The 17,340-nt window shown below is 50.4% G+C and overlaps 3 protein-coding genes across 3 annotated transcripts; 1 reads left to right on the top strand and 2 right to left on the bottom strand.

The window, feature by feature from the left end:
• Positions 1-146: 146 nt before the first annotated feature.
• TMEM35A (transmembrane protein 35A) lies at positions 147-5,611 on the bottom strand. Its single transcript, XM_036402385.2, has 2 exons — positions 5,288-5,611; positions 147-2,499 (listed from the first exon to the last, which is right to left on the bottom strand). The coding sequence occupies exons 1-2, from the start codon at positions 5,405-5,407 to the stop codon at positions 2,113-2,115; spliced, it is 507 nt and encodes a 168-aa protein (XP_036258278.1). The 5' UTR covers positions 5,408-5,611; the 3' UTR covers positions 147-2,112.
• A 948-nt stretch (positions 5,612-6,559) lies between these two features.
• Positions 6,560-13,389, bottom strand: TRMT2B (tRNA methyltransferase 2 homolog B). The gene is made up of 12 exons (XM_036402436.1): positions 13,147-13,389; positions 12,325-12,379; positions 11,754-11,873; positions 11,240-11,339; positions 11,022-11,092; positions 10,421-10,567; positions 10,200-10,294; positions 9,469-9,683; positions 9,268-9,369; positions 8,973-9,092; positions 7,981-8,080; positions 6,560-7,445 (listed from the first exon to the last, which is right to left on the bottom strand). The coding sequence occupies exons 1-12, from the start codon at positions 13,299-13,301 to the stop codon at positions 7,319-7,321; spliced, it is 1,407 nt and encodes a 468-aa protein (XP_036258329.1). The 5' UTR covers positions 13,302-13,389; the 3' UTR covers positions 6,560-7,318.
• Positions 13,390-15,577: 2,188 nt separating this feature from the next.
• On the top strand, positions 15,578-16,910 carry LOC118698582 (40-kDa huntingtin-associated protein-like). The gene has a single exon (XM_036401986.2). It carries the CDS (start codon positions 15,579-15,581, stop codon positions 16,644-16,646), a length of 1,068 nt encoding a protein of 355 aa, XP_036257879.1. The 5' UTR covers position 15,578; the 3' UTR covers positions 16,647-16,910.
• The last annotated feature ends 430 nt before the right edge of the window (positions 16,911-17,340 follow it).

Here is a 17,340-nt window from a genome sequence, read left to right on the forward strand (position 1 = left end):
TTATTTCTGGGCTCCAAGATGAGTTGTCTTGCTCTTTAACAAAGAACGTGCAGCCTCTGCTGCGGGTCAGTTGTTCATATCCATGCAAATGTGAAAAAAGGGGTTTCTTAGTAGTCGCTGAACAGTCTGAAGCTTTTACAGAGAAAGGCTTTGCTCCATGGGATACTTTATTATTCTCATCTCTACAAGCTCCAGTGAGGAATGTTACAAAAGATAAACACAGCCATTGTTCCCAAAGGTTCCCTGGGCTGGCTGCCCAGGTGAAAGGGCTGCAGCAGTTCAGTGGTGTGGGAATGATCACCATGGTGTGGTTTGGAGTTGGTGGTATTTTTATTTGGTTTTGAATTAAAACACAATTAATAACCCCAGTCGGGGCATGGTAGTTAAAGGGTCTTTTGGAAAGTAAAGGGAATTCTGTGCATATATTTTGGATGACCTTGAGATAGTCTGTGAGGATGAGAATGTCTATCAGCGGTGGCCTGCTGCTTCCTTTGCTCAGGGTGCACATCTGATAAGAGAGATTTAGTCCATCTGAAGCTCTGGGAGGAGGCTTTTTCAGCATTTATATATATTTTTGCTGCTAAAACAGATGCAGCCCTATATATGTGTATATATATATATACACACATATATAGGGCTGCATCTGTTTTAGCAGCAAAATTCAGAAGAAAACAGTATGAACATCCATTTTCACTTCATCAATTTTACAGAGATACAATGCTGACAGTTTACTGGAGTTACTTTTTCTCACTTCTGCATTGAACTGTAGCAGAACTTTATTTGAGACTGTTTCAGTAAAATACCTAAATGTTTCTTTTAAATATCTGTGGTTATTAATATATAACCAAGTAGAGTTTATCTAACTTCTACTCTGGATCACCTTGTCTCTCAAATTGCCTGACATGATTCTGCCTATTTTAGGTGGAGTTTTTGACCAGAGGGAAACGTTTTCAGACACATCTCTCAAATAAGAAATTTGTTTCTATAAAGACATTTTTCTCCAAATTTCAAAAAGTTTATTTTTGTGACTAATTAAAAAAAAAAAAAGGAAAAAAGGAAAACTTGAGAACAGACAAACATTAAGAAAACCAGACAAATTTCAGAGGTAACACATGCTCCTTATGACACTCTAAGATTTCAGATACAACACAGGGATTCAGGCTCTGGTAACAGGACTTATCCCAGCTCACTGAGGCTGTATGTGGGATGAGCAGTGAGGTACTGCAATTGTTCAGACCCTCATCTACCAGAAATTAACAGCAATTCTATAAAGTCACAGTAGCTGTGGGGGGAGGAAAAAAGGAACTTGCAGGGAACTGGGAGCACAATGCTACTTGCCAACATCACAGAGATACTTTGGAGTTCTTTGGGCAGTTCTCCTCCCCATCCCATCTTCTCTGCCAAGAAGGGTAAAGAGGTGCCACTGCCTTGTGTGAAGCAGGCAAAAAACTACTGTTATCAGGCCATTGTCCCAGTTTTGGAGCCTCTGCACAGAAATCTAAGAAGATGTAAACAGAGCATCCCATGTTTTCTCTGGATAAGCATTCCATAGAAAGGACTGAGCACAGAGGCAGCAAAGCCCAAGGAACCCCTCTCTCCAACACAGCAAACAGCACTTTTTTGGTAACAGGGTCCCTTTTACCCCTTGACCACAGAAAGGGAAATGCAGATGTGTGTGTGGGGCAGCACAGGGACACTGGTCATGGCCTGCCCACCCTCTGTTCTGGGCAGCAGCAGCACCCAGGCCAGCTCTGCTGCTGCCCAGGACCATCTCCCCACTGCAGCAGTGCCAGGGTGTTCTGAGTGCCTGCCCAGATGAAGGGTCTCAGGCTGGTTTTGCAGCTCCTGCTGAGGCCAGCACTGCTCCAGCCAGGTCGCTGACTGCCTCCAAGCTGTCCCTGTGGAAGCTAGCTTGTGTTTTTCTACATTACAGGGCAGCAGCAAAAGCAAGACTACAGTGTAGACGTACCTTGTATCTCTCAGACCCCAAGCGCAACTTTATTTAGACAGACAAAAAAAAAAAAAAAGCAAGTAGGTAAATAAAAACCAAATTTTCTGGGTGATTTTGGAGAGAGCTGCCTCGAGGGTCCGTGTTTCCTCACATGCACTCAACTAGGATACCTTCACTTTGCCTTTCTCGGGAGCTGCTTCATGGATGAGTGGCTGCTCATCGCCGTTCACCGACAGCATCCTCTTCTCGGGCGGCAGCTCCTCGGGCTGCCGGGCGATCAGCAGGCGGCAGGTGAGCAGGATCCCAAACACCAGGGCGTGGGCATAACGCTTCAGGGGGTCCCCCACGAGCTGGTGGAAGAAGAGCACGGCCAGCACCAGGAGGAGGAGCAGGAAGTTGGCCACGTCCTTGGGGCGACCGGGCACCAGTGTCATGACAATGCCGCACGCCACTTCCAGGGCGCCGATGCTCTTGCGGAGGAGGATGGAGCTGACTCCCATCTTCTTGAGCATGGGCAGGGCCCGCACGTAGCTTTTGTATGCTCGTTTCTGGAACCAAGCAGCCAAGGACATCATGTGAGAAAGTGAAGGCAAAGGTGACTTCCATTGAAACAGATTGATGTGCAACATGACCTAAAAATTATTTCAATTGTCACAGACCCCTCTGGCACAATACCCAACCTGTAAAGCTTCTGTTTGGGGGTATATTAAACCATCAATCTGCAATTTCCCCTTTCTATGCTTTTGTCTCCTCGCTGGAAAACAGTTCTGCAACTTCTCATCCATCTTTAGAACTACGACCAGGCCAGGTGTACCTTACCCTGAAATCTGAGGTTCTGATTGCTGGAATTAGCCATGCAGAACCCTGTTATTAAAACAAACAATCAAACAAACAAACAAACCGCTTTCTAAGGGTACCTTGTGCTTTAAAATTTACTAATACACCCAATCCCTGCATAGCCAAAGCACAGCAAGTAAATACAAGTCTCTTTCTACTCCAAAGCAACTTACAATATTCCAAAGCAACTTACAGTAGTTCTGGGCAGTGCAGGCTTAGGGTGGGACTAAACATCAAAGCTGAGATTCACCAGTCCTATCCTGTGCTTACATACCTTTATGATCCTTTCTTTCCTCAGGTGAAAGCAAGCTGACATTTGACATTTTTGCTCCCTGGTTTATGCTGGATTTAGAAGCAGTGTAAGCTGCAAGACTCAGCCTGCTTACACAGCTGCCTTATTCTTTTGAGGGAAAAATAACCTTTGTCCTTACACAAGTCCAGGTTCTTGCATTTGAACTTTAGGTGCTGGTGGCCTCACTGTTTTGTTTGGGTTCTTTTCTCTTTTTGTTTTGCAATCGAGTATTTCCTTTGTATATATATTTTTTTTTAATAAGGCTCCTATATTCAGTGTGAGACACTGAAATTATTTCCACTTATACTTGAGTATAATATCCCTGAAGACATTCTTGCCATTGTGTTTTCAGTGTGAGGGCAATGGAAGCCAAATCTCAGTTACAGGATTGTTCAGCTCTCACAGGCACTGACCAGACTGTGGATTTACTTCCATACAATTATGGAAACCTACATTACAGGCATACAGAACTTTCCCACGTCTCCATAGATTTTGTTGCTTCCTTCTGAGAGGAACTGATGCTTCACAGGTGGTTAAAAAATATCCAGCATTGTCATTTTGGCTACAAAATAACTGAAGATCTCATGACATTTACTCCAAGTGTTTGCATTGTAAGGATGTATTTTAAACCATCAGTGACTAAAACTTCAGAGCAGAGTATTTTTAAACAGTTGTGAAAAATTCAACATTTTTAAGAAGTGTACTATAAGCATGTCTGGTATTTTAGCATTTTATTAGGCAAGCTAATGTGTTTTCTGCCAAATGAAAAACTACAAATTTGGTGCTTTAGGTAGATAACAGAGATTCTTTGTTTGCTGGGGCAAAAAGCCATCCTCATGGATTAGCAAGGTCAGGTTTTTCCTGTCTGCATGACCTGACAGACCACCATAGGATGCAGCCCAGCAAAGGCAGGAGAGCCTAATGAGCCATGAATATGTAACATGAATATGAAGAATAATGGTGCTGTGTAATGTCTGCTTTATAAAACCAGAGCTCATTCCTACCTGTAGGCCTGACTCTTGATAAAGCAGAAGGGGACACAGAAGTGAAATATTTTACAGAGCAAGCATTTTGCAACGCTCCTAAAGTCTCTGTGCTTTTTTTTTTTTTTTTTTTTTCCTGTAGCAGAAGCTTAAGAGCTTTTTTTTCTAGGGGTTTTACCTCATGTGTCTCTTGCCCATGAGTTACTTCTTGGGGATTTTCCTCTGTGAGATCCCTGTGCTGGGCTGCAGACTAGGCACTGCAATTCAGATGTTATTTGAGTGCTAAGGAAAAGCAGCTGGGCAGGTGGAGCAAAGGGAGAGGACAGAATGTGCTGGAAACTTCCAGCACTATTTTTTTAAGGGCACAAAAATTATAGTAATCTTTTCAACCACCACAATAAATAACTGGGAAAGGGGGTGGAGGGGAGCAGGAGAATAAATAAACACAGATGAGGAAGCAAAATGTGGCAGCCAGTCCCTCACCTGCCTGCAGCTCCCAGAGCTCTGCAGCAGGGCTGGCCCTGAGCAGAGAGGAGCATAAACCAGTTCACCAGGTAAGAAATGCACACAGTGACTTCTCCGTCCTCTCTTCACCCCTTTCCTCTGAGGCAAGGGGGGGACAGGCTCATTTCCCAGGCCAAAGAGAATAATAAGAAGACTATTAATAATACCTTCCTCTTCCAGCTAAGAATCTCAACGCATTTCACAATCATTAATTAATCCCTGCACAAGTCTGGTGAGGTAAGGACAGCCAGTGTCATTATCCTTGCTTTAAAGCATGGAATTTTGAGGATGAACATCTGCCAGAGCAGGCATCTGCTTTTCCCACCCCCATCCAGTGGATAGGTTTCCCCTCGGGGATCAGCTGTCCCTGCTGTGTGTCTGGCACTCCTGCAGGCCTTGTTTTTGCAGCCCCTTGTGTCCCCATCTCCTGCAGGCTGTGTGTGCTGTGCCACCCTATCCTTGCCTCCCCTCCCCATCCTTATCCACCAGAGGTTTCTCCGTGGATGGGCTCAGCCGGAGCCAGGCAAGGGCTGCCAGGATATCCTGGGCACTGCGTTTTATTGGCTTCTCTCCATGTCTATCAAGTAATGAGTCAGATCAGCTTCTTCCCCCTCCTGGCCCTCGCTCGGGGTTCCAGGGCAGTCACCCCCTGCGTCCCCCCTGCTCCTGCTGCAAGGCGGGAGAGCCCTAGAGCACCTCCCTGCGTGCTGCCCGACTTACCATCTCATTGTAGGCATCCCTGCTGAGCCGGGGGGTCAGCTTGATCGTCCCCATAAAGACGAAGAAGAGCCCCAGGGCCACCGAGAGGGCGACAATGGTGATGGTCCTGGGAGATGCCATAGAGCCGCGGGGATCCGCTCCTAGCGAGGCCTTGTGGCTCTGGCTGGCAGCCCGGGCGGGAGGGAGTCCGTCACCATTGAAGGCTGTAGGAATAAAGCTGCAGAGGCAGGAGGATGACAGCGGGAGGGGATTCAGCCTCCTCCACTCAGCAACCCCTGGGTCCTAAAGCCCTGCAGCCAGAGCCAGGCAGCTCCAGCACTGGAGCGTGAGAGGAGAGGAACTCATCCTCTTGTTTCCTTGCGTGCTCCGCAAATCGCCCACAGAAAGCCGAAATGGAGTCAGTTCTAGGGATGTGGGATGGCAGCCAAAGGCAGAGCACAGTCATTCCTTAGTGGGAAAATGAGGACATGCTAGCAGAGGGCACAGGAGTAACGTGCTGTGGAGGAGAAGGGGACAGGGGTCTCTTGTACACAGAGAACATTCAATTTCAGATATTGAGATGCTCACACATAGCAAACAACATATTGCTTCATTTATTTGCACCGGGAAAGAAAAAGGAATGTTTTATCCCCGTGGCTCTCCTGGAACCTGACGCTCAAAAGGGAAGATGAGGCCACTTGTGTCACCCTGATAAAACCTATCCTGTATGTTTTCAGCTATTCAGAGGCTAGTGGAAAGGTTTATGATCCTCTGGTACTTTCTGATTTAAAGTCATTGTCTCCCCTGCAATTAATGCAACAAATTTCCTTTTGACCAAAACCTAGTAGAAATCTATTCAGATCTCACAGTGAGAAACCAAGGTATAATTACACGGAACAGAACTGCTGGAATATTGCATCCTTTGGCATAAAATGAAAACAAGAGGCTGCAACAGTGTGTAAAAACCTATACTCATGGGATAGTGCAAAAGTGACACTTTCTATGCCTGTCAGATGTAGTAACTCTTAAATCCTAAACACATGTATTTTGACCCCCATGCCTTGAGAACTGATTGCTGTTATTATTCAAAGCTGAGGTCTGGAATTAAAAGTCTGAAAAATACAGGCAACTCTCCCAGTTTCCTTGGGAGTTTATCAGCCTTGATTCCAAACATTCTGGGACTCACACAACATAAGGGAACTTGGCTCACTCAGACTCCCCTCCCCATTACAGCAGCTCCATCTCTGGAAGAGCTGGAAAAATAAAACAACACTGTAAGCAGGACAGGACACATACAAAACAGAAGAAAAATTTTAATTAGCTGTACCAGAACATCCTGAAGAGGAAAAATATTGCAGCTGACATTTTCTCAGGGCACTTCATATTTAGGCATCAGGAATCATTAGTGGAGAAGGGGGAGGCAGATGTGAAAAGAGAGACACTGAAATCTGTTCTCTTTATTTTGTTTTATAGAAAATCTCATTGTCAAAGCTGGTGCCTCCCCTGGGCAGGGTCCCCAGCAAAGGAATCCCTGGGCTTTCATACTCTTCCAGCCTAAATCTCCCACAACAGCTCTGACCAGTGGAAAATTTGAGTCTGGTGTCTCATTGTTCATTGGTTTGTGCAGAGTCTGTGGGTGAGAAGTCAGGGCTGGAAGTCCCGTGTCCTTTGTTAGACACAAGGTCAGCACCCATTCTCGGCTCCTTGCCTGGGCTCCAGTGATTTCCCACTATCCAGGGCACAACTTGCAGCTGGAACACCGAGCTACAGATTCCTCAACACAGGGAGAGAGTCTTGTCTCGGCTGCTTTAACCAGCAGCCCAAGGTTTGCAGGGGAAGGAAGGGTGATGAAATGCTACAGAGAACCTTTTCACCCCAGAAATCCAAGTAGTTCTTTACAGAACAGTGTTGCTAGGCAACCCAAAGTAAGAGAAAAACCAAAACTATTTATTTTTATACAACTTCACAGAAAATAAGTTAAAATCCTAATTGTCTCTTCAGGACAGGAGGAGGTTGCTTCCCAAGCTCTCAGAGCTCATTCCTGCCTCCTTGTCAGCGGGTGAACAGCAGCACCAGCTCACAATGAACAGTGTGAGGAAACATGTCAAAAGGAATAGCCATCACGGGGGCAAATGGCTCCCCTGCCAGCTTCTTCCGTGGGTCAGGTGGGCAGCACAGCCTGTGGAAAGCAAAGAGCATCCTTTAGACCAGCAGCAGAAGCCTTCCCACCACTGGTATCACAATCCAAGGGGACCCACAAAGGAGGTATCATGTGTTTGACTAACATCCCTCAGAATCTGCAGCTGACACTGGCTGAGGAGTGGAACCATCAATACTGAATCCCCAAGCAGCTCTGAAAACCTCAGGGACAAGCTGAACAGTCAGTGGCAAGTCAGACACTCATTTTTCAGTTGTGCACTGCCCTTATGGCTACCTGCAGACAGATTTATCACCTGGGTGTACCCCAGCTAAAGGCTGAGCAGATAAAGCTACATGATTAACCCCTAAGCAGGTGACAAATCCCCTTGGCTTCACCTTCTTGGCAAGGGGCCACCCTTCCTGCAGTGAACCCCATGGACTCTGCATCTCACACCCAGATGTGCTTTTTTTTCAGAGGGATGCACAATGTGCCATGTTTGAATTATTTTCTATTCCTCACTGATGCCTTGTCTGGACTTAACAGGGAGATCAAGAGAGAGGAGGAGAGTGCTCACTCGAGGAAGTTCCTCATGGCTTCCCCCTCTGGCTTGCAGGAGATGTAGAGCAGCCTGCGGATGGCCCTGCAGTTCCGGATGGCCCGAACGACCCTGTAGTCTGCAAAAACAAACAGCCTGCTTTCCCTCCACCCCTCTGAGCTCTGCAGCAGGAATGACTGCACAGCACCACAGAACTGTCAGAAATGCGTATTTTCCCATGTTCTGTCTCAGGTGAAGTCTCTCAGGAGGCCACGGGTGTGACCCACACTGCTGACAGCTTAGCCAGGTCAGCAGGCAGGGCAGAGCAATGGGAGAAGTCCCTCTGCTTCCCATGACAGAAAAAATGTTAATTAAGCAAAGACGTATAAAACCTTCCACACACACTTGTGAGAGTGCATCTGGGCACCACGACCAGTGTGTGACTTCTCAGTACACACTCCAGGGGAGACCACTGAGACAGATTGAGGGCTGGGTTATTCAGCCTGGGGAAAAGAAGGTAAGCAAGGATCCATTTACTATCTTCATGGGGGACCTCATGGGGCATTACAGATAAGTGAGAATCTTCTCAGAGGGGCATGAGAAGAGGATGAGAAGCAATAGATGTATGGCAGCAAGGGAAAATCCTGATTAAATATATTAGGGAAAACATTTTCAGGAGAGGGGATACACCCTTGGAGAAATTCAATCCTCAGCTAGGCTTTATATCCCTATGCAACCTCACACAACTCTGAAGTTGGCCTTGCTATAGTTGGGAGATTACACTACAAACCTCCAGAGGTCCCTTCTCTCTTAAATAATTGTGTGAGCCTGTGAAAGATGGAAAAAGGATTAGAGCTAAAGAGAGAGCATGAAGGCACTGAATACAGCAGACTTAGGGAATTTAGCTGCTGTCAGTAACAAGAAACAAGAGACTAAACAAGGGAAGGGTTTGGAGTCAGTATAAGAGGTCTCACAGAACTTGTTCAAAGCTCTCTGTTTACAAGATGAAAATAAATAGCATTTTCTCTCACGTAGGCCAGCCCGAGAAGGGTTCACCACAGCAACAAGCGGTCGGGCATCCTCCCACGATGCCAGGAGCTGTGGTAACACAGCCTCTGCCTTTCCACTGTGAAACTCACAGTTTGAGATCCCTGTGAAACAAAAAAGCAACCACATGAACTGAGTCTCACCAAGAGTTGAGTATAACATGATATTCACACACCCTTTGCTGTGTGAAGGTAACTGGTTAGGGTCCCTCTGCTCACTTCTACTCCGATTCTTCAGCATTTAGTTTGAAACTTTTTGCCACAGCTAGTCTGAACTCACCATTGAATGTTGCATTCCACTCAGCATCCTCTATTGCCTTCTCCACCACCTCGACACCAATAACCTTGGACACTTGGTGAGCCAGAGAGAGACCAATTGTGCCTGGAAACAGGGGAAACAAAAATACTCCACACATTCATGCTCAAGAAACAGGTGAGGATCAGCTGTGGAATGCAAAGCTCTGGGAGCCCAGGACCCCACCTGTTCCACAGCAGATGTCAAGGAGGACAGTGTCCCCAGCAGCCTGGCAGAGCTCCCCCACTGCCTGGTACAGAACTTCTGCCCCAGCCGTGTTGACCTGGAAGAAGGCGTCTGGAGAGATGCGGAACCTGAGGCCGAGCAGTTCCTCGAAGATGTGCGGTGCTCCGTGGAGGAGCTGGTACGGGGACTGCTCGTGGGAGCAGCGTGTCATGGTGCTGCCAGAGCACACAAAAAACAGCTGTGACAAGGCAGCAGAGAGGAGCTGGTTTCCATTCCTATGGGCTGCAGATGGTTCTTCCCCTCATCAACTTATATTTCATGTGAGCCTTTCAACAAGATTAAAGCATTTGGATTCTTTGTAAGGGATCTGTGAACTTGCACAGCCTAAACTTCATTATAAGGATCAAAATTACTTAGCAGAAGGCAGAATTCCTCACGTCTATTCCCCAGTTTTGCTGCTAATGTGATTTACTGTTTTGGGATAGTCACTGGAATTTTTTTCTTTAAGTTTCCCAGACTCATAATTCCCATGAGGTAGAGCCATAGTGTGTTCAAGTAAGTCTAGAAAAATAAAAGATGGGACCATCTTAAAGCCACATCTTCAAGAGGGATGCAAACAACTGTCATTCTCTTCCAGCACTCCCTGAACTGGTGGTATTCGAATTTGGCCAGAAATGGCAGACCAAGGAGGTGGCTTTGTTTCCACTCATTTTCCCTGTCGAGGCACTTACCTCTCTTGGAAATAAAGTGAAGTCAAGGCACAGACTGCTCCAGGCCCACAGGTGAAGAACTCCTTCAGCAATGCTTTCTGAGTAGCCAGCGCCTCCTGTCAAGAGTGAGAAAGGAAAAGCTCTCTCTTTGGGTACCCTGATTACACCCCTCTCCCCAGCAACACAGCCAGCAGGTTCAGCTCAGCTGGATGTGCCTCCTGCCCTGTCCCCAAGGTGCTCACCTGGCCCAGCTGCTGGGGGTGGAAGGTGATGATGGCCATGGTGTGGCCACAGCGGGTGGTACGAACCACGAGCTCTCGCCAGTGCCCACCTTTGTGGAAGAGGATGCAGGGGTCCAGGGGGGAGTGACAGATGAACTCCTCATAGCACTGAGGGGAGGGGAAATGGCACCTTTAGCACCATGAAGACAACTTCCCTGCTCTTAGCCCCCCAAACAGGCAGCCTTTCCAACACTGTGGTCTGCTTTTTCTGTTTGATTTCAATACACTGGCTGAATGCTCCTTCCAGGCTCTTGAAAGACAACACATTTTAATAATTTCAATTTGCAATTCTTATGTATTTTAATAGATTGGCAGGAATTCATTGTCACTTAGACAATGTGACAATTAACTTCATTACTCAGGATGCATTATGAGCCGCAATATTGACATGTGAGTTTTTATAAATGTATTTATCCACCAACTACAATCAGGCATGAAAATTTTCAGAACATTAAAATGGACTTGAAAACACAGCATCATTAAAATTACAGTGTTCTCCACAGTAAGAGTTATTACAGTCTCTCTATTCCACAGTGAAGGGACAGACATGACATTTATTTACCTGGGCTACTTGTTTATGCTTTGAGGGTATGTTCTCCAAATGGTTGGCTTTCACACAGACAATATTCCTTTCTGTAGAGAGATGGACAGGAATATAATTGCTCTGGTTCAGGGCACGTAAACCACTGTAGCATCTGAAATGATAAACTGTGGAGAGTCCTTTCCCCATTTCCACAGCCCTTCCAGCAGTTTTCTCTGAGTTTCTTGTCCTGCACTGACCTCTGCCAGTTCCTACATACAACCCCACAGTTTTGGGGTTCCCATCTGGTCCTTGGTTCACAGAGAAAGTTGATTTGTTTCGGTAGCCATTAATGATGGGCTGAGGGAGAAAAGAAGGAAAAGCAAAGCCTTGGATTAAAAGAAAAAGCAATGAAGGAAAGCTAAACCCCAGCCTGGTTATTCTGTTGCCAACATGTGAAGGTGTATGTGAATGGGCAAAACACAGAAACAGAGCTTGTGCACCAGAACCCCAGTACTGCCCCTTGGGGACAAGAAGTGGCTCTCTGTGAACAATGGTGACAGGTTTAACAGGGAGGCCTTAGGCACAAAAAAAGGGTTCCTAAGCACTGGGCTAATTTCACTCTTGGGCAGTCACAAGCTGCAAAGCACAAGTTAGCAAGGACTGACTCAGACACACTCTGCAAGCAAATTATGCCCCTCATGAGACTCTTAAGCTGTTGAGTGAAAGACTGTTCATGGCTCAGAGGGAAGAGCATTCCCACAGGACACTCACCGAAGGGACTACAGGCTGCAGAGGACAGCAGAGCCCACCAGGTTTCTGTGCATCTATGCCCAGCTCCTCAAGATGAGATGCCAGTGTCTGCAAAATCTTCCTCTGGCTTTCATACTTTACCTGCAGAGGAGTTCTAAGGCAGAAACACTCTCACAGGACCACACGATGGTGGGCAGCTCTCCATCAACCCACCTCTGAGGAGTCCAACAGGAGGAAAAACTGCAAGTGAAAATATAGCCCCAGAGGAACTCTGCCCTCTTCATAACAACAGCTGCTTGGAGAAACAGGAAGAGTGAAAAATCCTGTGTCTATGATCCCCAAATGCTGGCCTGGAACACTTTGACCTGAAGCCCAGTGAAGCAGAGCAGTCCCACAGAGGACGGGATCACTGTGCATCCTCTGTACTACCTGGAACCCCCCAGTTCTATCCTTAACAACAGCTGGATTAAAGCAGCAGTAAATGAGGTCTGGGCAGTTTGCAGCATTAAGATGTTAAGGAATACTGCTCAAGGGGATAGGAGGGACAGTTGGGGCAACACAACAGAGAAAAGTCTGTATAAACACATCTTACCTGTAGCTGCTCTTGGTAGGGAAGTCTCCACAGCGGTGTCACTGCATTTGCTAACCTGGAAAGCACAAGGCAGTGCCCAGAGCTACTTGAGTCCTCATTCCTATGGCATAACATCCCTGTCAGCCACTTTATGGGCAGCACTGTTCTGGTGTGGGCTCTGCACCAGGCTGTGAACACCCAGACTGCCAGGGAACCACAGTGGAATGCACAGTTTGTGTGTAGCAAGAGGGAACTTCAAACTGCCCATTCTCACTGATCCAGCCACTCACACAGAAGTAGTTTAGAGATAAAACCTCAGAACTTGCCACTACTCATATCCAAAGCAGAACAAGCAAGAACAAAACACATAAAAACTGATTAAAAAAAAAAAAAACAAACCACACACATAGACCCTAAAAAGACCCCCAAAATAGAGGTGAGGCTGATATTATTCAAGCACTCATAACTGATTCTCTGAGGCCATGGGGATCACCACTTTGCAGCTGGATAAGTTGCAGCTATTGCTTACCTACGATTTTTCGAGCTGCTTCCAGAGCACCCAGGGCCAATTACTCTGAGGTCCAGGACTGCAAATCAAATGGACTATCATTTTGCTTGCCAATAGGGCAACTTATCCTTTCCTCTCAGAACTCCTTTCCTCCTATCCTCCTTTCCTCTCAGAACTTTTCGTTTGTCTTCTCCACTATCCCCTCCCCAGGCCAGACTCCAGGCAAACGAGCCGAGCCCTGGCTCTAATATTCCTATCGGGTCAACCCACCACGTTCACAGCCGTAGGCTCTCGCTGCTTTGAAAGAACGCTTGGATATTTTCAAAAAGCCATACCTCTCCTCCCAGGAAGATTCTGGCAGGCTGCAGCTCACCCAGGCCTTTTCCTTCCGTGCCCACGGTGTCGCTGTGGTTGTCACCGGGCAGCGCAGGGCGAGCGGCGGCGGGCGGAGGCGGCAGCGCGGCGGCCTCAAAACGCAGCACAGAGCCATGGAGAGGGCGAGAGGCTGCTGGGGAGCCGGCCCCGCTCTGGCAGCGATAGGGACCCGCTCCGGGCAGCGACAGGAACTCGCTCCGGCACTGACAGGAACCCGCTCCGGGTAGCGACCGGAACCCGCTCCGGCACTGACAGGGACCCGCTCCGGGTAGCGACAGGAACTCGCTCCGGGCAGCGACAGGGACCCGCTCCGGGCAGCGACAGGAACCTGCTCCGGGCACCGACAGGGACCCGCTCCGGGCAGCGACAGGGACCCGCTCCGGGCAGCGATAGGGACCCGCTCCGGGCAGCGATAGGGACCCGCTCCGGGCAGCGACAGGAACCTGCTCCGGGCACCGACAGGGACCCGCTCCGGGCAGCGACAGGAACCTGCTCCGGGCACCGACAGGGACCCGCTCCGGGCAGCGACAGGAACCCGCTCCGGGCAGCGACAGGAACCTGCTCCGGGCACCGACAGGGACCCGCTCCGGGCAGCGATAGGGACCCGCTCCGGGCACCGACAGGGACCCGCTCCGGGCACCGACAGGGACCCGCTCCGGGCAGCGACAGGAACCCGCTCCGGCACTGACAGGAACCCGCTCCGGGTAGCGACAGGAACTCGCTCCGGGCAGCGACAGGGACCCGCTCCGGGCAGCGACAGGGACCCGCTCCGGCCGCGGCACCGGCGGAAGGGGCGCGGTGAGAGCCCCGGGCCCAGCCCCGGCGCTGGGAGGGAGGGCCGATCGTTCAGCCCCTGGGCTGCTCGGACACGGGAAGCAAAGTGTCACAGCAGCTGCGTGGCCGTTGTGAAAAACGCCAATCGTTTTTAGAATTTTAAAAGTTTAATGGTAAAAAAATGGTTGTAAAAATAGTAGTATAATTAGAGCAATAAAAATTTGGGCAATTGGGATTAGGACAATACGAGACAATAAAAACAAAGAGTTACGGACAGTCCGGGTACCTCTTTCTGGGCAAAATAAGCCCGAAAAAGGACACCCATTAACAGAGGATTAACCCGTAAAAGCAATAGCCTGTTGCATATTCATACATCTCATACATAATGCATAACTTCCATTTAAACAAAGGATTCTGTCTGGTCAGTGTCAACTTCTCCCTCTTAATCCTAATCATGACGTCTTCAGAGCTGAGCGAGGCAGGAAAAGTTCATTTCTTCTGATAAGGGAGCAATTCTTTTTCTCTGAAAGAGAAAAAATTAAATTATTTTTCTCTGAAAGATTTAACTGTCCTGTGGCTGCAATCTCGGTGCGACTACCTTATTCCTCTCTTTAGAAAAAGTATCTTACATAGCATAGTTTCTATTTTAACATCATGTTATAACCTAAAACTATATTTAACACACTACTTAAGAAAATTAATACAGAACAACTTTCTAACATAACACATATAATATGCATTTTAATATTTGTGAAAAGCCAATCATAAAATATGCATTTTTCACAGCCATGCTGAGCTGGCATGAGACAGACTGAAGGCTCAGTGCCACCTGCCACCGAACCTGTCCGATGGGGTACTCAGGATGGTGGTGTAGCTGCCGTGTCACTGCATGTTGGGTACATGAGGTTTATATGGACAGGAGTGCGAGAACAGCCTCTCCCAGCCAACCCAGGCCCTGCCTCCAGCAGCTGCTTGGGGAAAAGCCAGGAGCATGGTCCCATGCTCACTTCATCTCTCCATCATGAAATATTTTCAGCGCTGGAGATTTTCCGAGTCAGGCGTGGCTTATTTGTTTAGGGACCCCAAGAGTTCTCTTGTCCAAGTGTTTACCTGTCACCCTTTGATGTCACCTAAAATTCCTGCTGCCACACATCCTTTGGCCGAGGGGCTCACCCACCCTTGCTACCATTTGGGTGAATTGATCTTCTGTGAACCTGGCTGCTGCGGTTTCCCCCAATAGCTGTAGAGCCTGGCCCTCTCCCCGCCCGGCCCCGGTCCTGCTCCCGGTCCCGTCCCGGTGGGGCTGGAGCAGGGCCGCGGGTCCTCCACTCCACAAGGGGGCGCCACACGCTTCGGGCCCGCTGCATGCCTGGGGCGGTGCTCGCCGCGCTTGGCCACGCCCCATGGGCGGGGCCTGTGCATCATAGCCGCGCCCACCGTGGACGGTGTCAGCTGGGACGCGCGGTCCGCAGTAGCCCCGCCCTCACCACGCCCCCCTGTCCACGAGACGCCGGCGCGGGCGCTGATTGGCCGGCGGCGCGGAGCGGGCGCTGATTGGCCGGCGGAGCGCGGCGGAGCGCGGCCGGGCGCGGCGCGTCAGTTCCGCGCTGGGCCCGCGATGCTGTCGGCGGGCGGCGGCTCCGGCCCCGGCGGGGCGGGCGGCTCCGGGCCGGGGCTCGGCGGCGACGGCGATTTCCTGTCGCGGTACCGCCTGGTGTCGGCCAAGCTTCGGCGGCGGTTCCTGCGGAAGCCGAACGTGGCGGAGGCGGCGGAGCAGTTCGCGGCGCTGGCGCGGGAGCTGCGCGCCCAGGAGAGCCTGCCCTACGCCGCCTGGTGCCAGCTGGCCGTGGCGCGCTGCGCCCAGAGCCTCTTCCACGGCCCCGCAGAGGCGGCCGCGCTGGCCGAGGCCGCGCGGCTCTTCCTGCGCCAGGAGCGGGACCTGCGGCAGCGCCTGGGCTTGCGCGGCGGCTTCGGCGAGCACGTGGCGGCGGCGCAGAGCTGCGGGGCCTTCGCCGCCCGCCTGCACCTGGAGCGGGGGCAGCCCGCGCTGGCGGCCGGGCCGTGCCTGGAGCTGGCGGCGGCGCTCCGCGACACGGGACAGCCCGCCCGCGCCGCCGCGCCCCTGCAGCGGGCGGCGGAGCTGCTGACGGCGGCGCGGCTGCCGCTGCAGGCCCTGCGCTGCCTGGCCGAGCGCGCCTCCTGCCTGCTGCTGGCCCGCGACTACGCTGGGGCGCTGGCCGCGCTGACGCGGGCGCAGGCGCTGGCCGGGGCCGGGCTGGGCGGTGCGGCCGGGACCGGGGCCGCGCCCGGCGGCGCCTTCCTGGACGTGCTGGCGCGCTGCGAGGTGTCGCGGGTGCTGCTGCTGCTCCTGCTGCAGCCGCCGCCCGCCAAGCTGCTGCCCGAGCACGCCCGCACGCTGGAGCAGTACTGCTGGGAGGCCCCCGACGGCGGAGCGGGCACCGGGAGCGGCTCCGGGACGGGCGGGGGGCTGCCGCCGGCCGCCAGCTACCTGCCGGCAGAGCTGTTCCTGCTGCTGCAGTCGGCAGTGCTGGCGTGCCAGGAGAAGGACGCGGAGGCGCTGAAGGCGCTGCAGGCCGAGCTGTGGCCGCTGCTGAGCGCCGAGCAGAACCATCTGCTGCACCTGGTGCTGCAGGAGATGCTGAGCCCCGCCGGACAGGGGCTCTGAGCGCCGCCGCCCGCGGGGACAGGTCGGACTGGTCGCTTCAGCCGGTGCCAGCATAGACTCTGTTATTCCGTTATTTATTTTTAATACGAGTTGAAGTAATGGTTGGTGAGAGAATGCGTTCATCTACACGTTTGCCTTCTGTCATAGTAAACTGCTCACTGTATGTACTGAAAGTTGTCGTGCTTGGAAAAAGTGTAAGCCTAAAGCAGAAAGGCCATTTCAGGACAGAAGGAAGCTGTTCATTAAAAGACTGTCTGCAATTTGCATGTGTTGGAGGATTTGGGTATCTATGAATCAAATGTTGTTAGAGGTGCTTTTTCTAAAAAATCAATCAAACAAAGAAACCTCCGTATAAAATAAGGTTTTCATTTTTTTCCCCTTCCTGAAAACAACTGACACTGCAGCCAGCACAAGGCCCTGAGTTTTGTGGTGGATGAAAGGAGTTGGTCACTGACCTGCATGTGGTTCCTGGGGTGGTGGTGGCTTGACTCCAGTCACTATGGCAGTTGTTAACCCAGGGAACTGAGCCTGCACTGTGGCAAATCCACTTCGTCTGAGGGAATTTGGGAAGGGAATTAATGGTGGAGTTGATGAAGATACACGAGTTCTTGGAATGTGGGCCATTGTTCAGTTCTTTTCGGCTGTTATCCGTCTGCTGTCGGGCTCTTCGATCTCTTGCTCTCTGCTTCTTGGG

The sequence above is a fragment of the Molothrus ater genome, chromosome 14 (assembly GCF_012460135.2).
Source record: "Molothrus ater isolate BHLD 08-10-18 breed brown headed cowbird chromosome 14, BPBGC_Mater_1.1, whole genome shotgun sequence".
Lineage (NCBI taxonomy): Eukaryota > Metazoa > Chordata > Aves > Passeriformes > Icteridae > Molothrus > Molothrus ater.

Coding starts and splice junctions, on each gene's coding strand:
- TMEM35A (XM_036402385.2), bottom strand. CDS start 5,407: ATGGCATCTCCCAGGACCATCACCATTGTCGCCCTCTCGGTGGCCCTG. Junction 2,500..5,287: donor GGGATGCCTACAATGAGATG/GTAAGTCGGGCA, acceptor GCTTGGTTCCAG/AAACGAGCATACAAAAGCTA.
- TRMT2B (XM_036402436.1), bottom strand. CDS start 13,301: ATGGCTCTGTGCTGCGTTTTGAGGCCGCCGCGCTGCCGCCTCCGCCCG. Junction 11,093..11,239: donor GTATGTAGGAACTGGCAGAG/GTCAGTGCAGGA, acceptor ATCTCTCTACAG/AAAGGAATATTGTCTGTGTG. Junction 9,684..10,199: donor TCACTTTATTTCCAAGAGAG/GTAAGTGCCTCG, acceptor GTGCTCTGGCAG/CACCATGACACGCTGCTCCC.
- LOC118698582 (XM_036401986.2), top strand. CDS start 15,579: ATGCTGTCGGCGGGCGGCGGCTCCGGCCCCGGCGGGGCGGGCGGCTCC.